The sequence below is a fragment of the Thrips palmi genome, unplaced genomic scaffold, assembly GCF_012932325.1.
Source record: "Thrips palmi isolate BJ-2018 unplaced genomic scaffold, TpBJ-2018v1 HiC_scaffold_4, whole genome shotgun sequence".
In the NCBI taxonomy this organism is placed as follows: Eukaryota; Metazoa; Arthropoda; class Insecta; order Thysanoptera; family Thripidae; genus Thrips; species Thrips palmi.
In genome coordinates, this window is record NW_023144631.1 from 10,416,128 (window position 1) to 10,429,010 (window position 12,883).

Sequence of the window (12,883 nt, forward strand, 5' to 3'; positions counted from 1 at the left end):
AGCGGCCCAGCGCGGCTGCGCTGCCTCCGGGCCTCCGGCCGTGCCACGTGGGCTGCCTGCCTCCACGGCGCCGGCGCGCTGCGTTAGCTGCGTCTGCCTCGGCTCCGGTTGTGATGGTTGGGTTGCCTGTCGCCCCGGCGCGGCTAGCGTGGTGGCCCAGCGTGACGGCAAGCTTAGCGACTATAGCTTGGTGGCTGTTATGGCTGCCGTGGAGTAGAGCCGATGTCCCGAGGCCGCCCCATCAGGCACGCCGGCGGCAGCGCGCCGGAGGCATCGTTAGTGAATGTACTTCCAACTATCACGCAGCCGCGGCGCGTGAATAACCCACGATACTACGCGGTCCGCTCAAACTGGAGCCAAAATAGACGCGCGTAGAGCCCCAGAACGGCTGTTCGCTACGCGCGCGCCAAAAGTAACCAAACGGCAAAATAAAGCTGTCACACAAAATCAAATAAAGGGGGGGCGGCTTTAAAGTTGGAGCAAGTCTAAAGAACTAAAATACCTACATGAACGTAAGATTCAAAACAGTACATCTTTTGTGTTTCGGGACTTGAAGGGGTTGGGCAAGCGTCATCACTGCGTTGATGGCGAAGGTATTTTGGAGAGCCGATTCCCGCCCAGCCATCGCTGGGGAAGCAGGGGGAAGATACGCGCTCCTATTTAACGGTGGCGCCCCGTTCCGGACCTCACACTCTCCTCCAAGCAGTGCTTGGACCCCCTGCGCCACCTCCACGACGCCCAGGTCCACCATGACGACCTGCTCGAGCAGCTTGAGGGCGATCTGCCTCGGCCTGGCGCTGCTGGCCGCCAAAGCCTCTGCAGACCGAAGTAGGTTCGCGCGCATGAGGCCAGCGCGGAAGCCCGCCGCCAGTGGTCTCTACACTGTGACTTGCTGTTCCAGGACCACAGCCCCAGGCCCTGGCCACCCTCGAGTCTTTGCCCATGCTCTCGGGGTCCCTCAGCCATCACGGGGTTAGGACCGACGACAACGAGTACGACAGGTCAGTGAGCGATTGCGCTGTGGGTGTCGAGGCGTGCCGAGGCGTGCCGAGGCCGAGGGACATCCCTTCACGCTTTTCCCGCGTTGTCGCAGGGGCCAGGAGTACATGCTGGCCATGCCGCAGAGCACGCAGCCGTCGCCCGCAGCGGGCTCCGCCTTCGGGACCGACAGCTACACCGACACCCCGGACCCCGCCGAGGGCGAGGACGCGGACAGAGGGTCCTGGAAGGGCGTCTTCGGCACTGCGCCGACCGCCAGCGGCCACAACGGCGCGCTGCATTTCGAGGGCCCCGCCTCGGAGTACACCGGCACTACGCACTGGGGCGGGGCCGACGTCCGGGAGTTCCTGCTGCACGGACTGCCTGTCACCACCAAGACCTACGAGTCCGAACGGCCAGCGGAGCTCGGCCACTCTTACAACGTGGATGCCCTGGACACCTTCAGGAAGTTCCTGGAACAGCCCATCGTCAAGCAGACCTACGACGTGGACTCCGATGATGTCTTCGCCAAGTATCTCGAGCAGAAGCCTATTATCAGCACGACTTACGACCTGGACTCTGACTCCGCATACAGGAGGTACTTTGACCAGCAGAAGCCCATCGTCAGCCAGACTCACAACTTGGACTCCGATTCCGCCCTCAGGAGGTACTTTGAACAGCAGAAGCCAATCATCAGCCAGACCTATGAGATGGACTCTGACTCCACCTACAGGAAGTACCTTGAACAGCAGAAGCCTATCTTGAGCCAAACCTATGAGGTAGACTCTGATTTGGCCCTCAGGAAGTACTTTGAACAGCAGAGGCCAATCGTCAGCCAGAACTATGAGTTGGACTCTGATTTGGCCCACAGGAAGTACTTTGAACAGCAGAGGCCAATCGTCAGCCAGAACTATGAGTTGGACTCTGATTTGGCCCTCAGGAAGTACTTTGAACAGCAGAGGCCCATCGTCAGCCAGAACTATGAGTTGGACTCTGATTTGGCCCTCAGGAAGTACTTTGAACAGCAGGAGCCCATCGTCAGGAATTCCTACTCCGCGCTGCCCAGCCCCGTCATCAAGAAGTACGCCGAGATGGAGTCCACCCCCGTGGTGCGCAAGTCCGTCACCATCCTGCCGGCCCCCGTCGTGCAGAAGCTGTTCAAGGTGATGCCCGCCCCCGTGATCCGCAAGTACTTCACCGCGCCGCCAGTGGTCCAGAGCGTGAAGGCTTCCCCGCCCGTCTTCAACAAGTTCGTCAAGAACATCTTCGTGCAGCATCCAGTGCAGCGCCAGCAACCGTTCGTCGTCGTGCCGCCCCCCACCAAGAACGTGTACAACCTCATCAAGCTGGCTGCGCCGACGCCGAAGCCCACCAGCCCCATGCCCACCGACGCCATGCCTGCCAACGCCATGCCCACCAACGCTATGCCCACCGCCATGCCCACCACCGCCGTGCCCATCATCGCAGAGCCCACCAGCACGCCGCCTCCGACCGAGACACTCCTGGCGCAGGAGGACGAGGCCAAGGAGGAGGCCACCGAGGAGCAGAAGCTCAAGTCCATCGGCAAGATGGTGGTGGTGGAGACGGTGAGACGCGTCGTCGACGTGCCCGCGTTCGACGGCCCCGCGCCGCCGCCAGCGCGCTCCGAGGAGACGGTCGTGGAGCCCGACGGCACCGTCAGGAAGTTCGAGAAGTACATCGAGTACGACCAGGTGGCTGGTGGTCTGCAGGCCGCGGGCGTCCGCGCCAGCCACAGCAGGAAGCAAACCAAGAGCGGCTACGCGCCGCAGGTCAGCCCCGTCCTGCTGGACGCCGCCAAGACCTCGACCGCCGCGTCGCCGGGCTCCGCTCGGCTGCTGCACAGCTCGACGTTCTTCCCGGACTCCTCCGCCATGACCGGGAGCCCCGGCTTCCTCTCCGGGTTGGGCAGCACCAGCTTCGACTCGATGACCAGGACGCAGTTCGCCAAGGCGCTGGTCCAGCCGATCCACGAGGAGACCGGCGAGGAGTCGGCGTTCCTCACGCCGGAGGACGACCTTTCGGAGCAGATGATGCAGAAGACTGAGACCGTCGAGAAGCCCTCCGAGTACCTGCAGCTGCCGTCCGAGACGGTGGCGCACTTCACGACCGCAAGGCCAGCGCTGCCCACCACCCCTTTGGCGTAGGGCGGAGGCCGTCCTGCAAGAAGCCCTCGGTGGTGCCGACGGTGGAGGTGGAGGCCAGCGGCAGTGACCTGCGCCCCGCCCCTCAAGCGGCGGTTGCTTGCATGGTTCTAGCTGCGCTTGGCCAACGCTGCTGCGGGAGGCGGCACTGGTGTGCTCCGCCCGCCCCGTAAGATGGGTTGCCTACCAACTGCGCCGCGAGGGGCAGCCTGCCTGGCGTCGCATCGCAGCCTGCGTCAACGCGAACCTCCGTCATATTGCCGCATGCGCGGGCGGCAATGCCCGCCGTACACCAGTCTTGGGAGGGTTGTCAACCTCAACAAGGCAGGTTCTCGAAAGCAAAATGGAGACATTGCCTGGTGAGCAGACTGAGGTTGGCAACCCTCCCAAAACTGGTATCGTGGGAATTTTAGCTTTTTATGTGGTAGCGCACACCACCTAGTGATTTAGGTTATTTGGAAGTTTTTGTCGGCGTGATACGACCCAGCCGGCCAGCGGACCAAAGAGGGCCTTAAAACCATTTCAAAACCGTTTCTTTTACTTACACGATTTCGAGATGATTTTGACGTCCCATTTTTCGGGCTATGGATATATTTTATTTTGTGTGTGCCTAGTGATTGTTTTATACATTTTTCTGTGACATATGTGAAACGTAAATAATATGTGCAATATAGCTCAGTTCGTTCAACACAGGCATTTACTTTTTTAACCACCTTTTATGTACAAAAAAACGTAAGTAGCTGTAATGACAACGGAAAACAATCAGAACGAGTAGGCTCACCGGCTCACAACCACCTACTCTGGAAACGCGACACCCCCCAGCAAAAGTCTGCTATCTGTGCGAGGCTAAAACATAAGCCGCTATCTGCGTGCGGTCTAATTCTAAAGCCGCCATCTGCGCCGGACCAAAATAAAAGCCGCTAACCAACTTTCCGTATAGGTTAGGGTTGACATAAACATAGCAAATTACTAATTAACCATTCGGACAATGTTTCTGGGCCGTGGCAAAGTTACTCTGACAAACTTTAGTAACAAACAGGTAAAAGTTTGATAGCGATGTCTGTATTAGTTCTTAAACTATATAGAGTCAAAGTCGCGAGGTGGGGAAAGCAGATAGCGGCTTTTATTTTGGTCCGGCGCAGATGGCGGCTTTAGAATCGTTCGCACGCAGATAGCGGCTTATGTTTTAGCCTCGCACAGATAGCAGACTTTTGCTGGGGGGTGTCTACTTGACGCCAACACTGTCCACAGTGGTTGGCGGGGACTGGTGGAGACGTCCTTGGGGTAGGGCGGGGCGGGCAGGTTTCGCTCGGCCAGCCCAGCCCGCCGCAGGGCAGGGCCGCGGCCGGCCGCGGCAGGGTTGCGTTGCACAGTGTTGCACCGCCACAAAATTTCCACCGGACCAGAACAAGCTCAGTCGGTCGACATCAGTCCAATCTCTGCCCTCGCCGACCGACGTGGTCCTTTTTCCCCCCACGAGTACACTGCCCACTGCACTGGACTGCCGCACGGTCTCCTTGAAGGGCCGCGGCCGGCCGGCAGCAAGTCCTGGCCGTCCTGGCCGTCCTGGCCGTCCTGGCCCCTGGCTGTCCTGGCCCCAGGCCGGGGGCAGGGGAGGGGTGTCACGACGTGGTCACGATGCACCAGACATGGGCCACAGGGGCCTAGGTCGGGGTTCACTGGCGGTTCCTGTCACCACGCTTGTCAGACTTCTGAAAAAAATAAAAAAACAAAACAAAAATGCAATCAAGATTTAAATGAGGAATAATGGAAGAACACCTGACGCCGCCAGCGCTTCGATGCATTGGAAAATGCCAATCCATCCCGCCCACACCGGCTTGCAATCTTTGTAAGGCTCTGACGCTCGAGGCTGGACAAGTCAGGTGATGCTTCCGAAACTTATTTACGGCCCAATTTTCACGACGTCCGCGTCGCCATTTTTAGCGTACAGTGAGATAAAACAGAAAAAAAAGAAAAAAAACGGGTTGAGACAAGAAACGGCCAAGGTCAAGGGCACTCGATGCGGGACAGGTGGGCGCTGGAGGTGAACGAAATCGCTCACGCATTTAAATTAAAAGGCGCAACGAAGCGAGGGCAGGGCTTCAAGCGAACAGTGTATACTGCCGGTGGGACGGCGGCACGCCGATGGCTCCTGTGTCGTTTTTGTCGGGGTCCTGCTTCTAGTCTCAACCCGCCAAACCTGGTGCTAAGGTCATCTCTGGGACGGCTTTTCCGTGTTTGGATCAAATTGGTCCTGATCCTCCCAGGAAGAAACAAAAACAAAAAACTGGAGTTCAACTCGATTGATCCGAGGTTTCCTTTACGGAACCCTCTGGAAAGTCTTGGGACTGTTTTTGGCGTAGAGTCTTATCTCCCAGATTCGGCGGCAATTGATTGGTCTCGGTGGTTTTGTTGATTTTGGCTCGTTTTGGCGCTCGGCGCCGCCACGCCGCACTCACCTGCTGCTGCTGCCACGCCGGGAGCACCTCGTTGGAGGAGACCGGTTTGGCGGGCGCGCCCTGGCCGCCCTGGCCGCGGCGGCCGTTGTTGAAGACGGCGCGCAGGACCTGCATGAGGAGGGCGGCGCGCACCCGCGCGTCCGCGAGGTTCGACGGCCGCGAGTCCGCCAGGACGCCGACGTCGTCCACGCCCGGCAGCTGGGCGAAGGAGAAGGAGGGGCCGGGCCAGGGGTCGTCGTCGACGGCTGCGGGGAAGACGGGTATCAATCAATCCGCCGAACTCCGGTTTATGCCTGACGGCGATTGTTGTTGGAGGCGGAGCGACAGTCGTTCGAGTTTAGTTTTATTTCATCATGTCGTGCGGTGAGTGATTTTCTGCTGTGCGGATCACAGGTCAAACGCACTCCCAGTAGCCGTCTCCCACGACACACTGTACTACACACACGCGCACACGCACTCACACACTCACGCACGCAGTCCGGCGAGGCCTGTGACATACCGCGGCGGTACAATTCGGCCGCGGCGTGAGAGAGAGCGAGGGAGAGCGAGACAGCGGCCCGACGATCGTGCCTGCATCACAATGTTGCACAAACACGCACTCACACAGACGCGCCTGCACACAAACACCCACGATATGTCTATCTCTTTCTGTCTCTCTGTCTGTCTACCCGTCTGTCTACCCCGTCTCTCTCTCTCTCTCTCTCTCTCTCTCTCTCTCTCTCTCTCTCTCTCTCTCTCTCTCTCTCTCACACACACACACACACACACACACGCACACGGCGGCTAAAAAAATCGCTTTGGTATGCGAGAACGGATCATTCTACTCGAGTGCAAGATCCACATCATTAAAGTTAAGACGCACCGACTCGAAAAACAAAAGTAAACAAAGAAAACGCCGAGTGTCTGAGGGGAGGCGGAGGAGGAGGGGGGGGGGAATTCAGCAACGCGGAAGTTTAGTGTTCAGCCGCGGGTGGCGCCGGTGAGGCGGGGTAAGGCGAGGTGGGGGTAAGAAGGGGCGGGGTGAGGCGGGGCGGGCGTGATGACACGAAAGAAACAATCAGAAGCAACCGTATTCCTGGATACGGCGAGAGAAAGCCGCCCCAGTGGCGTCGGCGCCGTTTGTCGTGTCGTTTTGGCGACGGCGACCCCGGGGACGCGAAAGCAGCAAGCAGCGGCCGGCGGGGACGTGAGACGCAACGCGAGAGCCACCCCGGTCCGGGGACCTACACACCAAAAAAAGCCGTGTCTTGAACCAACATGTACATGCACCTAGTACCAGTTTTACCAGTTGCTGGTCAATTTTCTTGGATCAAGAAACTGCTTTTTTTGGACGGAGCTCCTGTTATCGGTGGATGGCCGTGTTTACTTTCGAAAAAAAGGCAGAAGAAACACGGCGGCGCGAGTGTGTGGGGCACTGGAGCGTAGAGGGGGGAGGAAATCTCCACGACATGTTACATGTACCGCTATATATGGCTGGCTATAGACAGCATTTACATGCAAATGCCGGACTTCTCGGCCAGGCAAGTGGCCTGCAACAAACTGCCGCTACGCGCGCTGCCGCGCTGCCGCCGCGCTACGCTGTCGGGACGCGGTCGCAGCCTGCCGCGAACCGCCAACACGTTTTCAAAATCAATTTGCGACTTGCGAGACGCGCGCGCCGCCGTGCCAGCCGGGCCCATTGCTCAAATCGGCCAACGTGACGCGCAGACGCATTAAATGAAATGACCGGGAAAGCGACGAAAGTTCTGGACGACAGACCGGTTACCGGTTCACTGTGGGGCTCAGCCCGGCGGGGTCGAGAACGTCATCCTGGTGTTATGTAGCGCGTCCTCGCCGACGGAGCACCGCCTCCGCTTGTTCCAGGGGGTGCGTGGCGTCAGTGTGAGTGCGTGTGGGTGTGTGGTGAGACGGCTGGCAGGTTGCTGGGGCCACGAAGCCCGCTGCCTCGCGGGATAACGCAGAGGGGCACTCGCTGCCCAGCTGCCCTCTACCGAGAAGGGCCGGCTTTGGACGTGGCCGACGAGGAAGTGACGCAAGAGGTCGGCGCCGGCGGTCGGCACCACTGCAGCACCGTCTCGTCTGCCCCTACTTGGAGTCCACGCGGTTGCAGCCGCAACATTCTTCGGCTCATAGCAGTGTAGGGCCCGCACCAGTGCAGGGCCCGTAGCAGTATAGAGCCCGCACCAGTGCAGGGCGGGCCGTCAGGACTTTCAATATAAATGCGCTGTTACGCCGCCGCCGTGCCAGCCCGGTCCGGCCTACACTGTAGGCGCAAGGCGCAGCCACGTGGCCTGCACGTGGTACGGCTGCGCTGGCTGCGCTGGCGCTGCATTTTCAACAGACTCGGCGGACTCTTGCAATAGGGCGGGACCTAGCAGCCTGGCAGCCCGGCGCGGCCTGCAGCACGGCGTCGTTGCGTGCCGCCATTGGCCGGCTGCTGGCGGTGCAGAGCGCTCCGCGCCCCCCGAAGTAGGCCTAGGCCCCGGAGTGGAGTAGGCACCCCGCCAAGGACACCCGGCCCGTTCGGCCCGTCGTTCTACTCACGCTCCCACTCGAAGGGCTCGCCGTCGTGCGGGTCCCGCCGGTTGTCCACGGGCCTGGGCTGGATGATGGCGGCGGAGGCGGCCGCGGCCACCGCGAGCACCAGCAGCAGCACCCTCATGGCGACGGCGACGCTGTCCGGTCAGACGACTCGACTCGGACTGGGCAAAGGAAAACGCGATGGCTTTTGGTTTGCTGTACAGTCACAGGAGAGGATTTCTTATTTGCACACACATACACACACACACTCGCGCACACACGCACGCGCGCGCACACACTCACTAACGCGGACACAGAGAGCATGCGATCGCGCAGCGAAACACTGTTCCCCTCTACACAAACACACTCGCGCACCCAGCGTCTCCACACTTTAAATCATTTTCTCGCCGCCGTCATTCGCGGCCAGATGCCTACAATTTCAATTCGCACTTGAACGTGGCCGCCTGGCTGGCCTGGGCGCACAGCACTCAGCAGCACTCACTCCAACAACGCCGCGTCGGCACGGAGCGAAACTCTATCCGCGGGTCCAGGGCGGGGAAGTGGCACTTCGGCCGCCAAAAATTACACACGGCGCGGCGCACAATCACAGGGCACTTCCACGACGCCGTGGTCTTCGTCTTGGTTTCGGTGGAGGCGCGCGGCGCGGTGGCGCAGTACGCCGGGCTGCTGCTCTGCTGCTCGGCCGCGGCGTGGTGCTCGTCTGCGCCGTCTGCGCGGGGGGCACGGCGGCGAGGCGGCTAGGCGGCACGCATCCCCGCCGCGCCCCGCCCGCCCCGCCGCGCCCCGCCCCGCCACATAATATGTACCGATGGTGATGAGGGTAATCTTCGGGCACTGGCCGCCGCTGCTCCGTTTCGGCGTCTCGACGTCCTAGTCCTGCCAGTCCTGCCGCCGCGCGCCGCGTCCAGCACGTGTGTGAGCGCCGCCACCGCGGCGAGGCGAGGCGGCGCGAGGCGGCGGGGCGGGGCCGCGGAGTGGGGCGCGGCGAGGGGCGCGGCGTCGCCAGGGTCAGGGGCGCGCGGCGCACTTGCACCGGGCGACACACACCGCCGGCGCCGCCAAGAGCAGGACGGGCAGGACGCCGCAGGGCGCGGAGGCCGGGGGAAAGGGGGGCGTCGGGACGCTAAATGAAGCAGGAAGAGGAAAGGCGAAGGCGCTCGCGGACGGCTGCCAAGCCGACGGCCAACGGCCTGCCTGCCTAGCTGTCCGCCTGGCCGCGTGGCCGCGTGGCCGCGCCGTGCGTCGCAGCACGCCGTCGTTTGCATGAACGCGCGGTGGGCCGCCTGCCGCCGCCTGCCGCACAGTGGGCCAGAAGACCGGTGGAGGCGGACAAAACTCTAGACGCGTTTTGAGCTCCAGAGTCGCCAAATGGGACTCAAACCGAACGTGTGACCCCACCAATGGATTGCTCTCCGAGCGAGGAATCCATTGGTGGGGTCACACGTTCGGTTTGAGTCCTGCTTCGCGACTCTGGAGCTCAAAACGCGTCAAGAGTTTCGGCCGCCTCCACCGGTCTTCTGGCCCACTGTGTGCCGCCGCCTGCGCCGCACGCCGGGGAAGCGCAGGCCGCAGCGCCGGCGTCCGGAACTCCGACTCTCACCGCTTCCGACTTGCAGCACACCGTCACTCCCAGACCGCAGGAGGTGGCTAGCCTATCCGCATCCATGTGGCGCTTCGTACTAGCTAGAACGATCTGACGGAATGTGATTTGGAAATAATGAGGAGCTTCAACACCCCAAGAGGGGCCCCCACCGGGGTGCGTCGAACTGGCTGCGTCGGACGTGGCGGACACCTTGGACACATTTTCGACGGGTTATTGTCGTCTGGCTGGGCTGCGCGGGGGTCCCTGACCTGCGTATGCGTGCTGCGGCCGCCTGTGCATCGCAGCGACCCGCACAGTGTATACTGTACCCAAACAATTATCTTGGCGGCGCGGCGAGCTCGCCAACCTGCAGGCGCTGCCGACCCGAAAGGGGGAAGCAGCGCTGGCTGGCAGTAGCCTCAACGACTCCAGACGACTTTGGGGCGGACAGTCGGGATTTGAACCCGCTCGCTTTGAGTGGAGGTGCTGCTCACCACACGGCGGCGCTACAGTGTAGCCGGGCCGCGGCGCGGAAGGAAGTCGGGCAGCCGCAGGCCAGGACGTCGGGGAAGTGCCGCGCTGCCTCGCTGCGCCTCGACGCAGCGGCGCGGTGCAACGCATGCAACGCAATGCAACGCAAGGCTAGTCAGTGCGAGTGCGTCTAGATATGTACTTGTTCTCGGCCTGAGACGTCACCAAAGCAATGTGGTGCGTGCGACCCAGAATCCGCGACTCAGTGCCTATTTGCGACGCGCAGCGCAGCTCGCCGAGTAGTTTCGGCGCGGCCCCCGAGCCCATTCCCTCTCTCTATCCCGTGATGGCCGGGCCATTACAGCGCCGCCAAGTAACTCACCGGCAGTGCCGCGTCGCTCTGTCTCTCTCGCACCCCTACGGAACGCCCCGTGAGTGCGAGAGAGACAGAGCCACGCAGGGTCAGGGCGGCGCTCTGATAATGAGCACGGCGTCGCCCGGCTCGCCTTGGCCACCCGCCTCGCCGCCCCGTCGCACCACCGCTAGGCCGCCGCCGCCGCCAATGCCAAGGACAGAGTCCCGCTCACGAAGATCACCGTCCGAGCTGGCGTGTGCTTTTCGTGTTTTCGTAGCGCCACACTTTAAATTTCAAATGTTTTCATACGCCGCCTGGAAGGTGGGCTGTTCCGTTACACAGGGATGCGATGCGGCACTGCATCCCCTGCCTTCGTAAGGGGCCATGCCGCCTGCGAAATGGCATACGATCATACGGTCTAGCCCTTAATGGTAATGGTAATGGAGGGTGGGCCATCCCGTTACACAGGGCTGCAATGCGGGACTGCCTACCCGGCCTTCGTAAGGGGCCTTCCCGGGGCGTATGTTCCCGGTCTACCGAGAAAACCACTACTCTCAGTAGGGACGACCCGTCACGTGCTGGTGTATCACCGACATGGCCGGGCGGGCCCGAAAGGCAGACGATCACTTGTGGTCCAGCCGTTAATCGCAATCGCAATCGCAATCGCCTGGAGGGTGGGCCGTCCCGTTACACAGGGCTGCGATGCGGGACTGCCTACCCCGCCTTCGTAAGGGGCCTCGCTGCCGTGTGTTCCACAAACTGCGTTCTAACGAAGCCTACCTCTTCTTCATAAACAATCTGACACGATCCGCGGATGATAGTCGCGGCGTGGAGTCCGTTGACCCTCGCGGCGCGGTCATCCTTGACCGGGGCGTTCGTCCGCCAGTTTCCGCGCTCGCGTGCGGGAACGCCTTGCCGCCTTGCCGCCTTGGCGCCGACGTCACCCGATCCAGTTTCCTAGCTTCGCGTGCTCGCCGAGCGCCGAGCGCCGAGCGCCGAGCCCTCAACGCGGCGCGAATGGCTGACGTGCACTTGACACTGGTTTGCGGTGTGGTGGCGTGGCGGCCGTGTCGCAGGAAGTACTTAAACGGGTGGACAGCGCCATGCGTCTTCGGCGTCTTCGGCGTGCGCTAGAGACCCTCACTGTAGCCTGATTCCGAGAGCCGTTTTCGTCGCCCCGTCTCTGTCGCACTTATGGGGCGCCCTGTATAGGTGCGAGAGAGATAGAGCGACGTAGACGACTCCCTGAATCAGTCTACTGAGAGGTTTGAAATTACAAACTCACTTTAAATCGGTGTCAAGTAAGGCTTTCCAATTCGCGTTTCGGAAACAAACAGAGCGAGCAAATCATGTGGGCGCTAAGGCTCAACAACAAGACTCCACGCTGCCGCTAGTTTATCAACCCGCCCCAGGTTGTTTTCGTCGCGCGCGGCGTACACCCACACCTTGTGGGCGGGTCGCGGCGGGTCGCGGGTCGCGGGGTCAGCCGAACAAAGGCAGCCGATGGCGGCCAGGCGACCGATACCGACGAGTCGCTCTCGTCGCCCTGTCTCCGTCGCACTCGTGGGGCGTCGCGGTGGGGTGCGAGAGAGGCAGGGCAACGGAAACGACTCTTCGGATTCGCTCGGCGGGCGGACCTTGTTCTGATTCACTAAGTGACGCACGCCTGCCGCGCCACCCGCCTGCCGCGTGCCGGGCCGCTCTTCAATGAGGCCGAAAGAAACCACCACGGCCGTGATCCGCGCCCCTGTCCAGGAGATGGCGTAGAGCACGGAGCAACGCGGTGCCCGGCGCCCTGGAGGCAGGCCACCCAACGGCCTGCCGCGTACGCCAGGCGGCCAGCGCGCGCGGCGGCCTGCCTGCCTGCCTGCCTTCCTGCCTGACTGTCTGTTTGCATGTCTGGCCGCCTGCTTGCCTGCCTGCACGGCGCACCTCGACTCGTGTAGAGAGGGTGGCGTGGTCGTCGGGCGGCACAGGTACTCGCGAGCGAAGTCGATCCCCTAACTCCTCGCTCTATCTCCTGTCTCTTTCCCCACTCATGGAGTGCTCCGTCCCGACAGGAGTTAGAATGCGAGACTGGGCTTGGAACGAGACTGTTGCTCCCAAACTAGCTGTTGGTAGGAACGTTTCCTTGGGATGAGTCGATTTGTTAACATTTTAAGCTACTGTGTGCGTTGGGTTATGCATTGAGAATAAGCCCTTTTTGGACTAAGAGCGAGTCTGGAAACTGCACATTTACTCAATATGGATTTTTATGCCAGTTTTATGGATATTTACTCAAATGCGTATTTACTCAATGCGGATGTGGATGTGCCTTCAAAAACGATGCCGCCAA

General features: G+C 61.2%; 1 protein-coding gene across 4 annotated transcripts; it reads right to left on the bottom strand.

The window, feature by feature from the left end:
• Window positions 1–4,370: 4,370 nt before the first annotated feature.
• Window positions 4,371–9,048, bottom strand: LOC117649339. Of its 4 annotated transcripts, none has more exons than XM_034391991.1 (4): window positions 8,947–9,048; window positions 8,144–8,301; window positions 5,600–5,844; window positions 4,371–4,852 (listed from the first exon to the last, which is right to left on the bottom strand). In XM_034391991.1, the coding sequence occupies exons 2-4, from the start codon at window positions 8,259–8,261 to the stop codon at window positions 4,817–4,819; spliced, it is 399 nt and encodes a 132-aa protein (XP_034247882.1). In that variant the 5' UTR covers window positions 8,262–8,301; window positions 8,947–9,048; the 3' UTR covers window positions 4,371–4,816. The 4 variants fall into 4 exon arrangements, with proteins under 4 accessions (XP_034247882.1, XP_034247883.1, XP_034247884.1 ...); XM_034391992.1 differs by lacking the exon at window positions 8,947–9,048 and adding an exon at window positions 8,622–8,830; XM_034391993.1 differs by lacking the exon at window positions 8,947–9,048 and adding an exon at window positions 8,555–8,830.
• Between the last annotated feature and the right edge of the window lie 3,835 nt (window positions 9,049–12,883).

Excerpts from the sequence above, each read along its gene's own strand:
- LOC117649339 (XM_034391991.1), bottom strand. The coding sequence starts at position 8,261 with ATGAGGGTGCTGCTGCTGGTGCTCGCGGTGGCCGCGGCCGCCTCCGCC. Across the intron at positions 5,845-8,143 it reads CGAGCCCTTCGAGTGGGAGC|CCGTCGACGACGACCCCTGG; the intron begins GTGAGTAGAACG and ends TCTTCCCCGCAG. Across the intron at positions 4,853-5,599 it reads CGGCGTGGCAGCAGCAGCAG|AAGTCTGACAAGCGTGGTGA; the intron begins GTGAGTGCGGCG and ends TATTTTTTTCAG.